Here is a 15,894-nt window from a genome sequence, read left to right as displayed (position 1 = left end):
ATTGTGATTAAATATACCAACATATAAAAAAAATATATTAATAATAATTCCAGCACCATAGTATGTAGTGAGCATATTTGAAGAAAGAGACAGAAATCGCAGTAAAACCTTAATAAATAAAAACAAGATCTTAATTATAATTTATAAATTTCGTAAAATTTAAGTAATAATCTTTGTGAGTGCGTTTTAAAGTTACAAATTTTAACCCTCAAACTCACGTACAAAACGTATAACTCTAACACTAGTTACACACGTATTATAATAATAATAATAATAATAATAATAATAATAATAATAGGGAAAAATATAATTTATGCAACTTTATTTAGTCAAAAAAAATAATAATTAAAACTTCCAAATAAAAAATTAATCACGTATAAACAATAAAAAAGTGAAATCACACAAATAGATGTTAAAATGTATCAAATACTATGTATAAAATTATTTAAAAAATAATAAAATAAAATAAATTTATCTATATTTTTTAATATATTTATTTTATTACTTTTTTGCATGACTTCGGTCCCATAGGTCCCGATGGACTTTAATATCTATATAATAATCTTTAATATAATAGAGGTGAACTGGTTGCCGCCATAACTTGTGCTTTTGGCTCGAGTTGAAAGACAATATTGACAATCGTTCGTGAATTTTAAAAGGCTACACCAGGTCAACAATCAGGTGCGTGTAAATAAAAAATAAAGTTCTTTACTTTAATATTAATTAAAAGTAGTATATAAATTATTGTAGTAGTGATGCAACAGGGTGAAGAATTAAAGTTTAATGGCCGTGTAGGTCTTTTTTTGTATTTAAAAAAAAAAAAATGTAAAGGGTTTATATGATTTTTTTTTTTTTTTGCCGTAAGTCGTGAGTCTCGGAGCGAAATAATGATGTACGACGAGATGCTTCTATACTGTACATGCACTGATGCAGTGGTTAAAAAATTATTTCTGGGGCTGCATCTAAGAATGAAGTATTTTTCCCCGAAGCCTGCTAGATATAATTCCTTACATTACACTCCTACTCAAGGGCTGGGGAGTAATATGTGATTGAGGGTTGTCTTAAAAAAAAGAATCCTATATTGACTGTTTTTGGTCACGAATAAGGAAAGCTGATACAGACCAGCAGGATGTGGACCAGAATTTGACCACATACATGTTTCTAAAGAAGAAAAAAAAAGAGAAAAAAAAAAAAAAAAAAAAAAAAGGAAAAGAGAACTTGTGTACACTAAAATGTAGAAATACAAATTAAACACTGAGGAACAGTGCTTGTGTGTGTTCTTTCTCCTGCTGACTGGAAGGGTGTTATTCTTGGAAAAGTGAACTCCGGCTTACCCACGTTCTCCTCGGATAACCGCAGGATTTCTTGGAACTGAGGCTTCACCTTCGGGATTAGAGACAGAAGAGCTCAGACCAGCGACACAAACGGCCGTTGATTCGGCGGGAAAAAAAAACAACATACAACCAAAAATTCACAAGCAATCATACGGGGTGATAAATATAGGATCGCTTCTTCCCACCCACCTTGGTATTAGTAAATGTTTTCCCGAACGTCCTGCACAGGCGCCAGAAGAATCTGGAGAATTCGTGTACACAAGTACTGGAAGCTACATTAATACGACTGACGATCTCGATGAGCTGAGGCAGACTGTGGAGGGAATTACAAAGAGAGTGACAATCTGAACACACACACACACACACACACACACACACACACACACACACACACACACACACACACACACACACACACACACACACACACACACACACACACAAACCACACATTCACTGAGCAAACAATGCGGAGAGGACCACCAATCAGGACCAAGTTAAACACAAAACAAAGCATGAGAACCATGATATGGCCCGAAGCTTGTGGACACCTGACCATAATATTATAGCAATATGTGCTTTATGAACATCTCATTCCCAGTTGCTGTTCTAATAAGTGCTTCTCTTCTGGGAAGATGATCCACTAGATTTTGGAGTGTGATGGTGGAGATCTGTGCTCATTCAGCCACAAGAGTTAGTAATGTCATGTGTATATAATTCTGTAGCTCTATATAGTGCTGTTAGTTACACTACTTGACATAAAGCAGTATCATGCACTATATGGACAAAACCTATTGGGACATGACTTTTCCACCCATATATTCTTTACCAAACTCTTATCATACATTTTTCCCTCCACTTGAACTACTTATCATGCCAAACATCACAGAGAGAGAGAGAGAGAGAGAGAGAGAGAGAGAGAGAGAGAGAGAGAGAGAGAGAGAGAGAGAGAGAGAGAGAGAGAGAGAGAAAGAAAACCTGGTTTGTTTTCTCTTATTGTCACATTCTCATTGTGTCTTTCTATTTTAAGGGTAAAATATAGTAATCTGTGTGTGTGTGTGTGTGTGTGTGTGTGTGTGTGTGTGTGTGTGTGTGTGTGTGTGTGTGTGTACGCTGACTCACAGTTGATTGACCACCCACAGCAGGCTGTCCCACCCCGTGGTACCCTCGTTTTGGAGCTGATGTTCATACAGCTGCAGGAGTGCACCCAGCTGCTCCCTGCTGCCCACAATGTATGCCACGTCCTGCAGAGGAGATGCCGGGCGTGGGAACCGGGTCACTGTTAGGTTACACACAAACACACACACAATAAGGGTTCGGAATGATATTATTGCGCAATTACCCAACAGAATCGGTGCATAGGACTGTGTGTGTGTGTGTGTGTGTGTGTGTGTGTGTGTGTGTGTGTGTGTGTGTGTGTTCACCCTCGATGGGAGTGATGTCACTCAGCAGTGTGGCTCGGATGGTGAATGGTGCGTTCTGGAGCACAACGCCGAACAGCGCAGGGATTAAAGACTGCAGAGCCGAGAGGAAGACGTGCAGCTTGTGTTCATCCAAACTGTGTTCACCCTGCTACAGAGTGAGAGAGAGAGAGAGAGAGAGAGAGAGAGAGAGAGAGAGAGAGAGAGAGAGAGAGAGAGAGAGAGAGAATGAAATCAATATACAGACAGTGAGCAACAGTTAGCAAAAATAATTGGAGAAAAAAAACACGCAAAGTAAAAGAGAAACAGACAAAGTGAGAGTGTGTGAGACAGACAGACAGACAGACAAAGTGAAAGAGAGAGCATGAGAGACAGAGAGACAGGGAGGTAGACAAAGTGAGAGGGCGGGAAAGAGAAAAAACAGATAGACAAAGTGCAAGAGAGAGACAGACAGACAAAGTGAGAGAGAGAGAGAGAGAGAGAGAGAGAGAGAGAGAGAGAGAGAGAGAGAGAGAGAGAGAGAGAGAGAGAGAGAGAGAGAGAGAGAGAGAGAGAGAGAGAAAGGGAAGTTGAATCATGTGGTGACTGAAGTAAGACCTGATCTTTATTCGGATTCAGCGGCGCAGTCCAGCTGTTACTCCTGATTTACTGAGAGTGCATTTGGAACAAATCCGGCGGATTGTTTTGATGTATATGACTATCATTATAATCTACTCTACTCTCCCTCTCTCTGTCTCTCTCTCTGTCTCTCTCTCTCTCGATTTCTTTCTGCTTATTTCTTTCTCTCTCCCTGTCTTTGTTTTTGTCTCTCTCTAATCATCTTGCTTTTGTTCTTTCTCTCGGTTTCTATTCTCTAGCTCTCTTTTTTTTTTTTACTTTTTTCTCTGTTCTAACTCTGCCTAGTCTTTATTCCTTCCTTCCCCTCCATTTTCTTTCTGTCTCTGCTTTTTTTACTCTGTCTCTTTCTCACTGTCTTTGTATATTGATTTCTTTCTCTTTTTACCTGTTTGAACACCTTTGGAATAAACACTGACTGCACCCCAGGCCTCCTCACCTCACCTACATCAGTACCTGACTTTAGTAACACCCTTGTGGCTGAAAGAATCTTCACAAGCACACTCCAAAAATCTAGTGAAACATCTAGAAGGCATGTGTGTGATTGTGTGTGTGATTGTGTGTGAGTGTTGTTACCTGGAGCAGCTTCTCGATGCGGTTGAGCAGTGAGGGGATAAGCTGAGACTGCAGGTTGCCGAGCTCGGTACTCCACGCTGCGAAGGCGGGAATGAACACCTGATGGGTCGCATTGACCACTCTCTCTGACAGATCTCCCAAAGACAGCAGCATCAGCTCGAAGCCCTGTTTCACACACACACACACACACACACACACACACACACACACACACACACACACACACACACACACACACACACACACACACACACACGCAACTAATCAGAACCCAAAACATTACAAAAGAATGGACCTTGAATAAAACAGTATAAACACGTTAAATACGTGAAACCTGCATTAATAGTGTAAAGAGACACAGTGAGGTTGGTATTTCAGACTTTATTGTAGAGGTTTTGATAGAATATCAAAAGCTGATAATAATAAACTATTTACTGTTTTAGATTTTGATATTTACCTGTTCGTTTTACGGCAAAACTTTTATTTTTTTTGGTACAATGTCCTGAAATAGCTTTTATAATTTGCAAATACACATTATTTCTAAGAACATAAACATTTTGTACTGTGTGTGTGTGAGAGAGAAACCTCAGTGGAGGAGGGCAGAGGGGCAAGTGGCTTTAGCTACCGAGTCACCCCCTGTGGACTGCCCTGATCAAAACTATCTGTTCTGGCAACGAGGTGGTGGAAAGAACTTCACGTATATGTCCGAACAGCTGAATCACTGGCTATCTTCAAATGACGAGTGAAGACCTACCTCTTCCTAAAACACTTAAACTTGCACTTACACCGACAAGGTATAACGTTATGAGCGATGAAGTAAATAACTCTGATAATATCTTCATCATGGCACTTCATGTGTTAAAAGCAGAGCGTAAGGAGCGCGAGTTTGACAAATTGTGACGTCTAGACGACTGGGTCAGAGCATCTCCAAAACTGTAGCTCATGTAAGATGCAGTAATCAGTATCTATCAAAAGTGCCCTAAGAAAGGAACAGTGGTGAACCAGGGACAGGGTCATGGGTGACGAGCTCCTGTAGCTCAAATGTTTTTGCAGCCAAAGGGGGACCAACATTATATTAGGCAGGTGGGCATAATGTTCAGAGGTCGACTGATATGGGTTTTTCTCTGGCTGATGCCGATATTGATATTTATTGCAGATTTTTTTGTGTAAACGCTGCATGCTTTAGATATTCACAGATCTAGCTCTTCCAGTTTCCCTGTTTGGATGGCGAATACAGACTACTGCCACCTGCTGATATAGGAGAGTTAGGTTCTCTCATGCAAGTGCAGATGCGGTTGCAGACATTCGTCTGATGCCGCTTAATTAAAAATGGCAAAAAATAAAATTATATGCCTGATCAGTGGCCATAAAAGTATATCTAGTAGGTGTATTTTCCATTTTTGTTTTATGTCTATGTAAAAAAAAAAAAAAAATGAAAAAAATAAAGTGTGCTATCATCCTCCCAAAAGTTTTGGGCTGACGGTATCCTAAGTTCGCAACCTAGTGAACCAGTGTGGATCTATTCATTGATACAAACCTAAAAGCATTTTTGTACTTCACCATGGATAAGGAAATTATCTAAAAGCCATAAATGTAAACGTAAACACAAAGACAGAGAGCCAATAAAGGGTAAAAAAAAACAAAAAAAACAACAACACAAGAATACACAAAGAGACCAATAGAAACACGAAGGCCTTGCATGGGAAGAACACAGGACATAAAGAAACACAAGAACATTCACCGAAAGAAAAACAAAACACATGGTCATACACACACACCTGTGTGTATTTATCTGGGTCATCAATGTAGCCCATGATGACACCCAGACTTTTGACAACTGCCTCTCGCACCATATCGGCCTTGTCCTCCGCCAACATCTGCTGCAGCATGGACAGCACCAGAGAGCTGCGTATCTCCTTCTACACACACACACACACACAGTTATTATAATGCGGTTAAGGGAAAGACACAGCATGTTATAATTAGAAGTAAAGAATTTGCTCTGTAGCAACACTTTCACAATCACTAAGCTAAACACACAGACACGTAATATATATACTGTAATCACACACTCCGAATCCGAACCTTTTTCCTACTAATGTGCCACTTTAAAAACCCCTACGTGTACAGAGCCATCGTGGACAGAGCTGTATATGGACATGCGGCATTTATTTATTATAAGTTATTCATAAGTTATACATATAAAAAATTTGAAATTCTAATATAAAATTTCTCAAATTCTCAAATGAAATCGGAATTCAAATGGTGTTTATTTAAATCAAACACATTCGTTTTTCATTAAAATGATTTGTTATACATAAAATAAAAAGTGACTATAAAACAGGGATCTCCAATATTATGTACACCACACACCCGATTTGGTTTAAAAATATTACTGGCTGTTGATATGCATGTTGATATGCATGTGTGTGTATTTATACGTGTGTGTGTGTGTGTGTGTGTGTGTGTGTGTGTGTGCGCACACACACACACACACACACACACACACACACACACACACACAGACACACACACAGACATATTTATAGTCAACCCCCAATAATTCGCGCTTCGGAACCCTAACTAACAGTAAATCCGCAGCGGGACCGAATGTTCAGGAATGTTAGGAATAACGCTTTACACTATCAACAACTAACACATTTCATAAAACTATTTTAACATACATTATTGTATTATTAAAAATTCATTAGGTGATTAAAAAAAGCATTTATGTCCATTACTTCACATTTTTTGTTGAGTAGGAATCAAAAATGAAACAACTTACTGGCGTAAGGTCTGTATTTCACTAAGGTACCATAGGGTCTGCGTCGGAATTCGCAGTGTTCTGGGGACCACTGTATGTATATTATTATACAGATATCTATTATGAGGTAGCTGTTAGTCGAAAATGAGATGAAGTCGTTCTTCTCTTTCGAATTGTATGCACGGAAGCTTGACTGACAAAGTTTTACCCTTCAAATAGATTTTTCTCGATTTGCCAGAGTTAAACGAAAAATTATAAACCCTAAAACCTTAAAGTGGTAGTCCAGGAACATCCTGCTATTCTTGACTGTAACTCTGTAATAATATGTAACTTGATAGTACACTGTCATTAAGTCATTTTGCAATTTTATTGAGCACAAATTTAAACCTTTAGTTATACCCATAATAAACACGAGTAGTTAATTAAAGAAAACATACGCTGGAAAAGTTACTGGAATTGTACAAGTTTCCAGACCATTTTCACAACTTGTGCCAAAGTTTTTTTTTTTTTCTTTTGACGTTTAGGAACAAAAGGACTACGCCAAGTAACTGTTACAGGCTATTCCAAAACTAGCACAGAGACCGAAACAGAAAATATAGATTCGCATATAATTATTGTAAATTGTTCACAATGTTAATGAGCAGTGTGAAAAAACCTCCCAATTCCAATATGGACAAATGTATTACGACACCTGACTTTTTCTGCCATTTGTTGGTTCTTAAACTGTTAGACCACAAACGTGTTCAGTCGAGCTGAGTTTAGAGCTCTAAAGCCGGCCACTCAAGATCTTCTACCTGTAAACCACATGTTCATGGACATTACTTTGTTCACAGGGATATTTCCATGTTACATTTTTGGGTCTTCCTAATTCACGTGAAAAGAAAATTGACTGCTACTGCATCCAAAGACATCCTATATAATTGTGTGCCTCCAACTTTGCGGTAACAGTTTGGGGAAGAACCACATATGGCAGAAAATACGTTTGTCCACATAATGCAAGTGTACAATGCAATTTATGTCATCCAGGGTATGACGTCCTATTTGCCAGCAAGACAAATTAGCCTTACCGGCAGATAGGGGGCCAGCGCTCCACAAGACTCCGCCACCAGCAGCCTCCTCTCCGGGTACTTGTGGTTAATCTGCACATACACACAAATACACAGCCAAGTCAAAGAAGACACAACATGATAGAGCGAGTCCATGGCCTGACCACATGATTGCTTTCCCTTCAGTGTGTTTACCACTGCTTTCCCCTCACAAACCTGGGTCGCCTTGTTGCCAACGCCGGTGACAGAGCTGAAAATGTCTGCATTGCGGTGTTGCTAAGATAAACAGGTGTACGCTCGCAATTCAGTGAAACTACAAGGACATTTCTGGCAACTCGTATGACTGCGAGTATCGCACAGACTTTGCTCAACAAACGAGATGGTGCACATCTGTAACAAGATTCTGTTTTGCTTAAATTATTTAATGAGTATCAAATGTAAATAGAAGGAAACAACTTGTGAGGTCTGGGTGTCTGGTCCTCCATTTCCTTTTGTATTCCAAATGATACAAAATGGCATTTAGATGAATGAATTATATAAGCCACAGAGTAACATGGAGGATTTTTTACAATTACTTCCAGTTAATGTAAAAGTGCTCCCTTTAAACTTTTACTTGAGTAAAAGTACTAAAGTATTTGCCTTCAAATGTTCTATAATCTATTATAATTTTTGCCATAAGGCTCTTTGCTTAATACTAATGCTACTCTAATGTTACTTTTAGCAGATTCATCAAATTTGGTCATTTTATAAATATAGGTAATGAGTTCAACAAAGGTTTTATCATTTTAATCCGTCTATACAGACAAGTGATTAAAACATTGGAATTGGCAGCATATACAACTTGTATATAAACAACAATTTGCGTTGTTATTCTCTGAACTGAAACACAATGGGGGAAAAATGGATGCACTTACCCTCAAATTAAAGCTGACCTTGAGCAAGTTCCATTCAGGGGTTAATTATTGTTAATTACTGGGTTTTATTAGGGATTGTTTATATCAGAGCGCTATACTGAAAAGCAGAGCCAAATTTACTGTTTAGAGACATCAGTGTATATAACAGTTTGTGTTTATATATTATGGCTGTCAAAATTACCGCCTTAACAGCGCGTTAATGCAAATTAATTTTAACGGCACAAATTCTATTATCGAGCGATCATTTATATACAAATATAAAACCATAAATATAAAAGAGGCGAAATTAAAACCTCTTTAATTATATATAAAATAAAATAAACTCCACCGAAAAGAGAAAAAAATTTGCCAAATCTGAAATCAAGCACCAAAATCCGCCATGATGCACACATCCGGCAATTAAAACCGTGGAAACATTCGTAGCAAAAGTTTCGTTTGATGTCCTGAAGATTTGCGTAATTTATGTAAAACACCATAATAACTGTAAAACGTTTACAAGAATATTTTGTCTTCATGCTTTATGCTGAGATTGGTTTCACTTTTAATAAACATACATTTGCATAAAGCATCCATATTTGTCCATGCCCATGTTGATTAGAGCATTAATTTAAGGTACATTTAGATATTTTAATATTTTAATCGTTTGACAGCCCTAATATACTGTATATTTTATATATATATATATATATATATATATATATATATGTGTGTGTGTGTGTGTGTGTGTGTGTGTGTGTGTGTGTGTGTGTGTGTGTGTGTGTGTGTGTGTGTGTGTGTATGTGTGTATGTGTGTTTTATATATGTGTGTGGCCTACGGGTGAAAATGCCGACCTGTTCCCAGCACTGTGGTAAAAGTTCCACCTCCACCCGCGTCGGTCCCACATGCCGCGCAAAAGCCACACAACCCATAAGGATCATCTGTCTGAATGAGGCAAGGAAACAATAGTGGAGTGTAAGAAGCAGCCACCACAGAAATGAAAACGATCTTAAAAAACAGCCTTGATAGCACTTTATACTTTGTGTTCATCAATGTTCCCTACAAATACGAGTAAATACAGTGATGTTTTAAAGCAGTCAGCTTTCTCTTGAACTGCTTGATCGAATATCCGAAATGTTCGACTGCTATGAGTAATGAGTGGTGTGTATCCAGGAACTGGGGAATACTGGGAAATAAGGGGTTTACTTTTGTTCGACAATCTCGTGTCAGAGTGACCAATATCCTGCATTCACAGGTCGTTGCTAGTTTTGAAATTGTCACCCAATTCTTTAAAAGCTACACTATGTTGCCAAAAGTACTGGGTCACCTGACCTTTTCTGCTATAGGTGATTCTTTTTTTAAACTGTTACCACAAAGTTGGAGGCACTCAGTTGTATGAGACGTCTTTAGATGCGCTACAATAACATTTTGCATTCACTTGAACTCATATTTCCAATCCTGTTCCAGCATGGCAATGCCCCTATGCACAAAGTAAGCTTTGGAGAGGAAGATCTTGAGTGGCCTGCTGTAGAGCTCTGATCTCATCCCTACTAAACACCTTTGGGATGAATGTGAACCCTGACTGCACCCCAGGTCTCCTCACCTACATCAGTACCTGCCTTTCATAATCCTCTTGTGGCTGATTAACACAAATGGACATAAGCACACTCCAAAATCTAGTGAAAAAACATCTTCCCAGAAGAGTGGAGAAAATAAGAGCAAATTGTGACTAAATGTGGAATGCGATGCTTAAAAATCTCATACCGTACTTATGACCGGGTGACCCAATACTTCTGGCAATTTTGGTTTGCAATACAGAGTGATGTGTTCTTGCTAGCAATGTGGCAGGTGCTGCAGTGTGACACTTCATAGATAAATTATATTCAAGTACATATTAGTTTAAAAAAAATTTTTTTTTTGTATATATGCTCAGCCTGAGAACTTAAAGAACACTGGGGACAGTGTTAAGCATGGTGGTGGAAGCCTCCTGATAAAAAGCATCATACTACCACCAGCATGCTTCACTGTATTTTTTGTTGTTTGTTTTTTTATTTGGCAAGAACTAGGACAATGGTCTGGGTTCAGGACAAGAGCAAAGGAGGCAAATACAGAGCAATCCTAAAACAAAAAATTACAATATGCAAGAGCCTTGAAACTGGGGCAAAGGTTCAACTTCCTAGAGGGCAATAAGAAGACTGCCTATGATACACTGTAGTGATTTAAAGTTTGTTGCAAAAGAATCTCTCTTGGAAAATGCTGTTCACTAACAATCTTCATCCCATCTGAAAAAACCTGCAATTAAACACCACTCTTTACTAACACAATCTCACAAACAGAAACACACAAACCTCTGCTCATCGTCGGGTCTCTTGATGAGGTTGAAGAGGATGTGCAGTAGCTGGTCTCTCTCTTTGTGCTCAGGGTGAAGGCAAGCTGTGCACAGGATGAGTGGAATGAGCTCCTACAATGCAAACAAACACAAATGCAGGTATGAGATTTAAACACACACATGCCAGATCACACACCTGTAACCACACTCGCACCTCCAGAGGAAAGCAACAGCGGACACAGGCAAACCAGGGGTCACGGACACGCTAAACAACGTAGCGCTCGCCTTCGGCACGAAGTAGAAGTTTTGAAAGTGTGCATTTGGGTGTGTAGAAAAAATACAGCAATGTTTCTGTCCTCTTGAGAACACGAATAAATGTTAGTTCAGCTTTTTTTTATTCCTTTCTACAGTTTCTATATTCATCTACCAGACAGAATCATAAAAAAAAAATCAAATCACTGGGTCGAACACTTTCGGTCTTTTCATGGTCGTGCAGCGGTTAGTTATGACATATCAGTTCAGTTCGCACTAATAATAATAAAAAAAAAATTGGATTCATTCGTGAGATTGAGCCTTATGAAATGGTGCACAGAGTACACACCTTTAAGGCATAAACAAACACATTTGATGAAGTCGTGAAAATCTGCGGTGGGACTTCCGGCAGGTTCACTCCTCGCCTGTTTATTTGTGCATTTTCCCCTGCCAAATGTTCTGGATCGATGTCTCTTTTTCTCTTAACAACCCCCCTCTGTTTCTCAACTTCTCCATCAGAATCCAACTATGCTACTTACTTCCCTTTGAACAGAGTTAAAAGTCATGGCGTCCCGCACCTGAAAGAAGGAGAAATGCACTGAGCCGTTAGGAAACATTGTACTTGGCCCTAATCCACACGCTGATGTGCGGAAGTTTGCTGCAATGACAGCAACCGTATGCTCCGGGCAGTCAATAAGAAAAAAGGAAGGGAAGTCATCACAGCTGTAATAAATTTGAAAGGCTGTATATATGGCCCCGTAAAGCTAATTTAATTTTATTTATTTTAAAATACAGCACTCTGAATACACCCAGTATCAACACTGATGTTTGAAATAATCAACAGGTTGGATCAGCTCACTCTGTAAAGACTGTTAAAAAATGTGTTTCCATAACACTGATCATGCATAAAATTATGACATTATGACCAGTGAAGTAAATAACACTGATTATCTCTTAATCATGGCACCTGTTAGTGGGTCGGATATATTTATTAGGCAGCACGTGAACATTTTTTAAAGATAGAAGCAGGAAAAATGGGCGAGTGTAAGGATTTGAGTGAGTTTGACAAATTGTGTCGGCTAGACGACTGGGTCAGAGCATCTCCAAAACTGCAGCTCTTGTGGGATGTTCCCCTGCAGTGCTCAGTGTCTAACAATAGTGGTCCAAATAAGAAACGGTGGTGAACCGGCGACAGGGTCATGGGTGACTGAGGCTCATTGATGCACGTGAGGAGAGAAGGCTGATCCGTGTGGTTAAAGTTAATGCTGTTAATACTTGACGGTTTAGGACTGTTTTGGCAGCAAAAGGGGACCAAGACAATATTAGGCAGTTGGTCATAATGTCATGTAATAGATTAGAATAGAATGGAGTAGAATCCTAGCTTGCTCAGAAGATGGGGTGGACCATGATATGGCACCACTGGAGCACAGAGGGTTAAGGGCCATGCTCAAGGGCCCAAGAGTGGCAGCAAAATAAATACAACTTGAAATATGGTTAGTATTTTCAGTTTAATTGTGAATGTATAATAGCTTGCACTTTTCCCATCCTAAAATCAAGTGTCAGGTAGCAATACCCAATGTGAAGTTGCTGTTATGCCACCGAAGTTGATTATTACTGTATACCACAGCATTGTATCAGCAATAAACATTTTACAAGTTGTACTTTTAACCAATAAACATGTTGCACTCATACTTTACCTCATTTTCTTCCAATCTGGACATTTGCCATTAAGCTCCAATCTCTCCCCAATCACTAGCTACCAAGGGTACCTTTTTGAAATGCCGCTCATAATACATCACAGTGCAGCCGCCTGCCCTTTTTTGCATACATTAGGTTACACTGTGATTGACAAGTGGAACAGTAAATACTGCTGGGCCAAATATGCTTAGAGGGTGGCTGTATCAATAACATTCAAACTCATCATCTCCTGGAGACAGAACACACACTTCTCTCAATTTGGGTGTCCAATTACACTGAACGTTGGCAAAACAAGTTAGTTCCTGTTATCAATTTTCTTCTTACAGCTATAAATAATCATTCTATCATCACCCTGTTCCCCTCCTCCATCTCTGTTTTGAAGTTATTGCTTTCTTTTGTTCACCAGCAAGGCCCGTTACCACTTTTGACCAGCGCCACAAAACAAGTCCATAGATATTTTATTAGGACTGGAAAAGATAAAGAGACAAATACTTCCTTGTCCATTTGTTATTAAGGTTTTGCTAATTGGAAGAACTGTGTTTAGAAAAATAACTGACAATAAATTATTGTGAACAGACACAACACAATTTAGGATCTGCTACGGATAACCGATGACCCCTGGCATACAGTATAGGACTACGCTATAGTATCAATCTATAGATAAAATTGCCATGTAATTTAAACCTTGACATCTCCTTCACAGTATACAGGTGTCACTATAAACATTGAGTGTATTATATAAATACTCTATAATGCATAAAAACAACAAAAATAAATGCACCATAATCAGATACGCTTTTTAGAATGATTCTGATTATCTGACATGAGAAGATCTTTTGCCAGCACATTCAGGTAATTATCCAATCAGCTAATCAGGTGAGAGCACAACAATAAGTAAAAGCATGAAGTTACAGATCAAGAGCTTCATATCAAGCATAAAAACAGGGAAAATACATGATCCTGGTGACTTTGATTGTGGCATGGTAGTGTTGTACCAACTGGGGTATTTCAGAAACTCCATGAGATGATGATATCGGTCAGCCAGACATGTTCGGGTTTACAGAAAGAAATGATAACCCAGAAAACCATTTGTTACCAATATGGTTGGCAGAAAAGTACCTCACAATGCACTGGTCGAACATTGAGGTGGATTAGATACAACAGCAGACGTCCACAGCCTACAGTGTAAACAGACTCACCAAAGCAGGACCGTTTTCCAAATTTCCAAACCTGTCTAGCATCAATTTGACTGAATTAATGCAACTGAAAAATCAGGATTGAGCAGGCATTCTAAAAAAAAGTGTTCGATTTACATTAGCATACAAACGCCTGTGATTAGCTAGCATAGCACCAATTGACAGAGCTCGAGTCCCTTTGGATTGTTTTCCTCAGAAAGTAATTTGGGATTGCCAAATTGAAGCACTTCTGGTGAAAAACGCAGAGTTAGACAGAAATGCGTGAAATTGCTGGGATATCAAATGACCCAGTCGAGTCGATGTCAAAACAGGGCCTAGAGCTGGGAATAACCTGACAGGATGCAAACATACTGTACAAGTATATTACTCATGTTCATACAACACACATTAGTGAAGAAACAGTATTACGAAAAAGACCAATAATATGAGCGTTATCGTAGCTGTTAATGTCCTGGAATTGTCAGCTACATTCGCTTACTAGTTAAAACTCAAGATGCAAACTATATTCCTTGATAGGAAGGAATATTCTGAAATGCCTTGGATAGGCTTCATTGTTTCACTGTTCACTTTTTGCTTACTTCGTGGTAATCATTAACTTTTTTTTTTTTTTATTAACACTTTCCAAATGTGTCATTATCTCTAAATAACGTGTGCTGAAGAATTCAAAACCCCGTAACTGCAGTAAAGCAGACAGGTGTGCAACTAACACTTAATAGCCCATTGTTCTGTCTTTGCCATATCACAGACTTTGAGGGAGTGTCTGAGATTGTGTAGTATGTGTGTGTGTGTGTGTGTGTGTGTGTGTGTGTGTGTGTGTGTGTGTGTGTGTGTGTAGGAAGTAAGGGCAGTTAAGCACTTGAAACTGAATATTAGGAACAGAGGTTGGACAGTTGAGATTAACAGACAAAGCTCAAAGTCCACTAAATGGAGACAGGAATGAGGAAATTTCTCCTTCCCACTCCCACCCGTGTTGTTTACCTCCACTCAAACACCACTATGCAAAGCAGAGGCTTAGGAGGCAGAAAAAGGTGGCACGTACCCAACAGGTGTGTGTGTGTGTGTGGTTTTTATTTGTTTTTGGAACACTATGTGTTAAAATATAAATGAGTAGGTGTTTTGTGAGTGTCCTCCAAACTATTTGCTCTAAAAAAAAAAAGCAGGGTTGAACATGAGCCAATTTCAACGGATCGACTGAACTACAGTTAATACGGACCTCCTGCATGTTATGCTTTGTTGTGCAAAAGTACGATCCAAACACGTTACGGATCGTATGCAAACGTTCATTATCACAAATAATCATTCTTTTAATAACAAAACTACAATAAGCTTATTACGAGATGCCACTGATCGAATACAATGCAACTTATTGAACATGATGTTACACAGTGTTCAGTTAGTTGCATCAATGTCAATGTGGCCTCTGGGCTTTAGAATCCCTTCCTTAGCGATAATCTAAAGCCCAGAAGCCACACCTCCTTCACTGAGATTGATGCATAAACCATGCCTCCTTCACTGAGATTGATGCATAAGCCACACCTTCTTTACTGATTCATGTATAAGCCATGCCTACTGAGATTGGTCCAAGACACACCTCCTTTACTATGACTGACACATAAGCCACACTTCATTTACTGGAATTGATGCATAAGCCACATCCCATTTACTCACTTCAGGTCTTACCCCCTGAGGCCACACCTCCTTCAGTAAAACTGACACAATAGCCACATCTTTACTTCACCTCCTATGCAAAAAACACCTTCTTAACTGATTCA

The 15,894-nt window shown here is 38.9% G+C and overlaps 1 protein-coding gene across 11 annotated transcripts in view; it reads right to left on the bottom strand.

Annotated features, from left to right (window-relative positions):
* relch (RAB11 binding and LisH domain, coiled-coil and HEAT repeat containing) overlaps positions 1–15,894 on the bottom strand; it is a 47,319-nt gene that overhangs the window by 11,671 nt on the left and 19,754 nt on the right. For 7 of the 11 annotated variants that reach the window (XR_014531625.1, XR_014531626.1, XR_014531627.1 and 4 more), the window contains 9 exons: positions 10,996–11,108; positions 9,502–9,592; positions 7,778–7,849; positions 5,725–5,865; positions 3,947–4,111; positions 2,759–2,906; positions 2,457–2,613; positions 1,524–1,647; positions 1,335–1,383 (listed from right to left, as the gene is read on the bottom strand). Coding sequence is in view for 8 of the 11 variants with exons in the window: in XM_083530211.1 (XP_083386337.1) it covers positions 1,335–1,383; positions 1,524–1,647; positions 2,457–2,613; positions 2,759–2,906; positions 3,947–4,111; positions 5,725–5,865; positions 7,778–7,849; positions 9,502–9,592; positions 10,996–11,108 (1,060 nt within the window). In the remaining 3 variants the exon portion in view is untranslated. The remainder of the gene's footprint in view (positions 1–1,334; positions 1,384–1,523; positions 1,648–2,456; positions 2,614–2,758; positions 2,907–3,946; positions 4,112–5,724; positions 5,866–7,777; positions 7,850–9,501; positions 9,593–10,995; positions 11,109–15,894) is intronic. The other 4 variants (XM_083530213.1, XM_083530214.1, XM_083530217.1 and 1 more) reach the window with 1 other exon arrangement.

Source organism: Silurus aristotelis, assembly GCF_946808225.1.
Source record: "Silurus aristotelis genome assembly, chromosome: 25".
Classification (NCBI taxonomy): domain Eukaryota; kingdom Metazoa; phylum Chordata; class Actinopteri; order Siluriformes; family Siluridae; genus Silurus; species Silurus aristotelis.
This window is presented reverse-complemented; position numbering and strand designations above follow the sequence as displayed.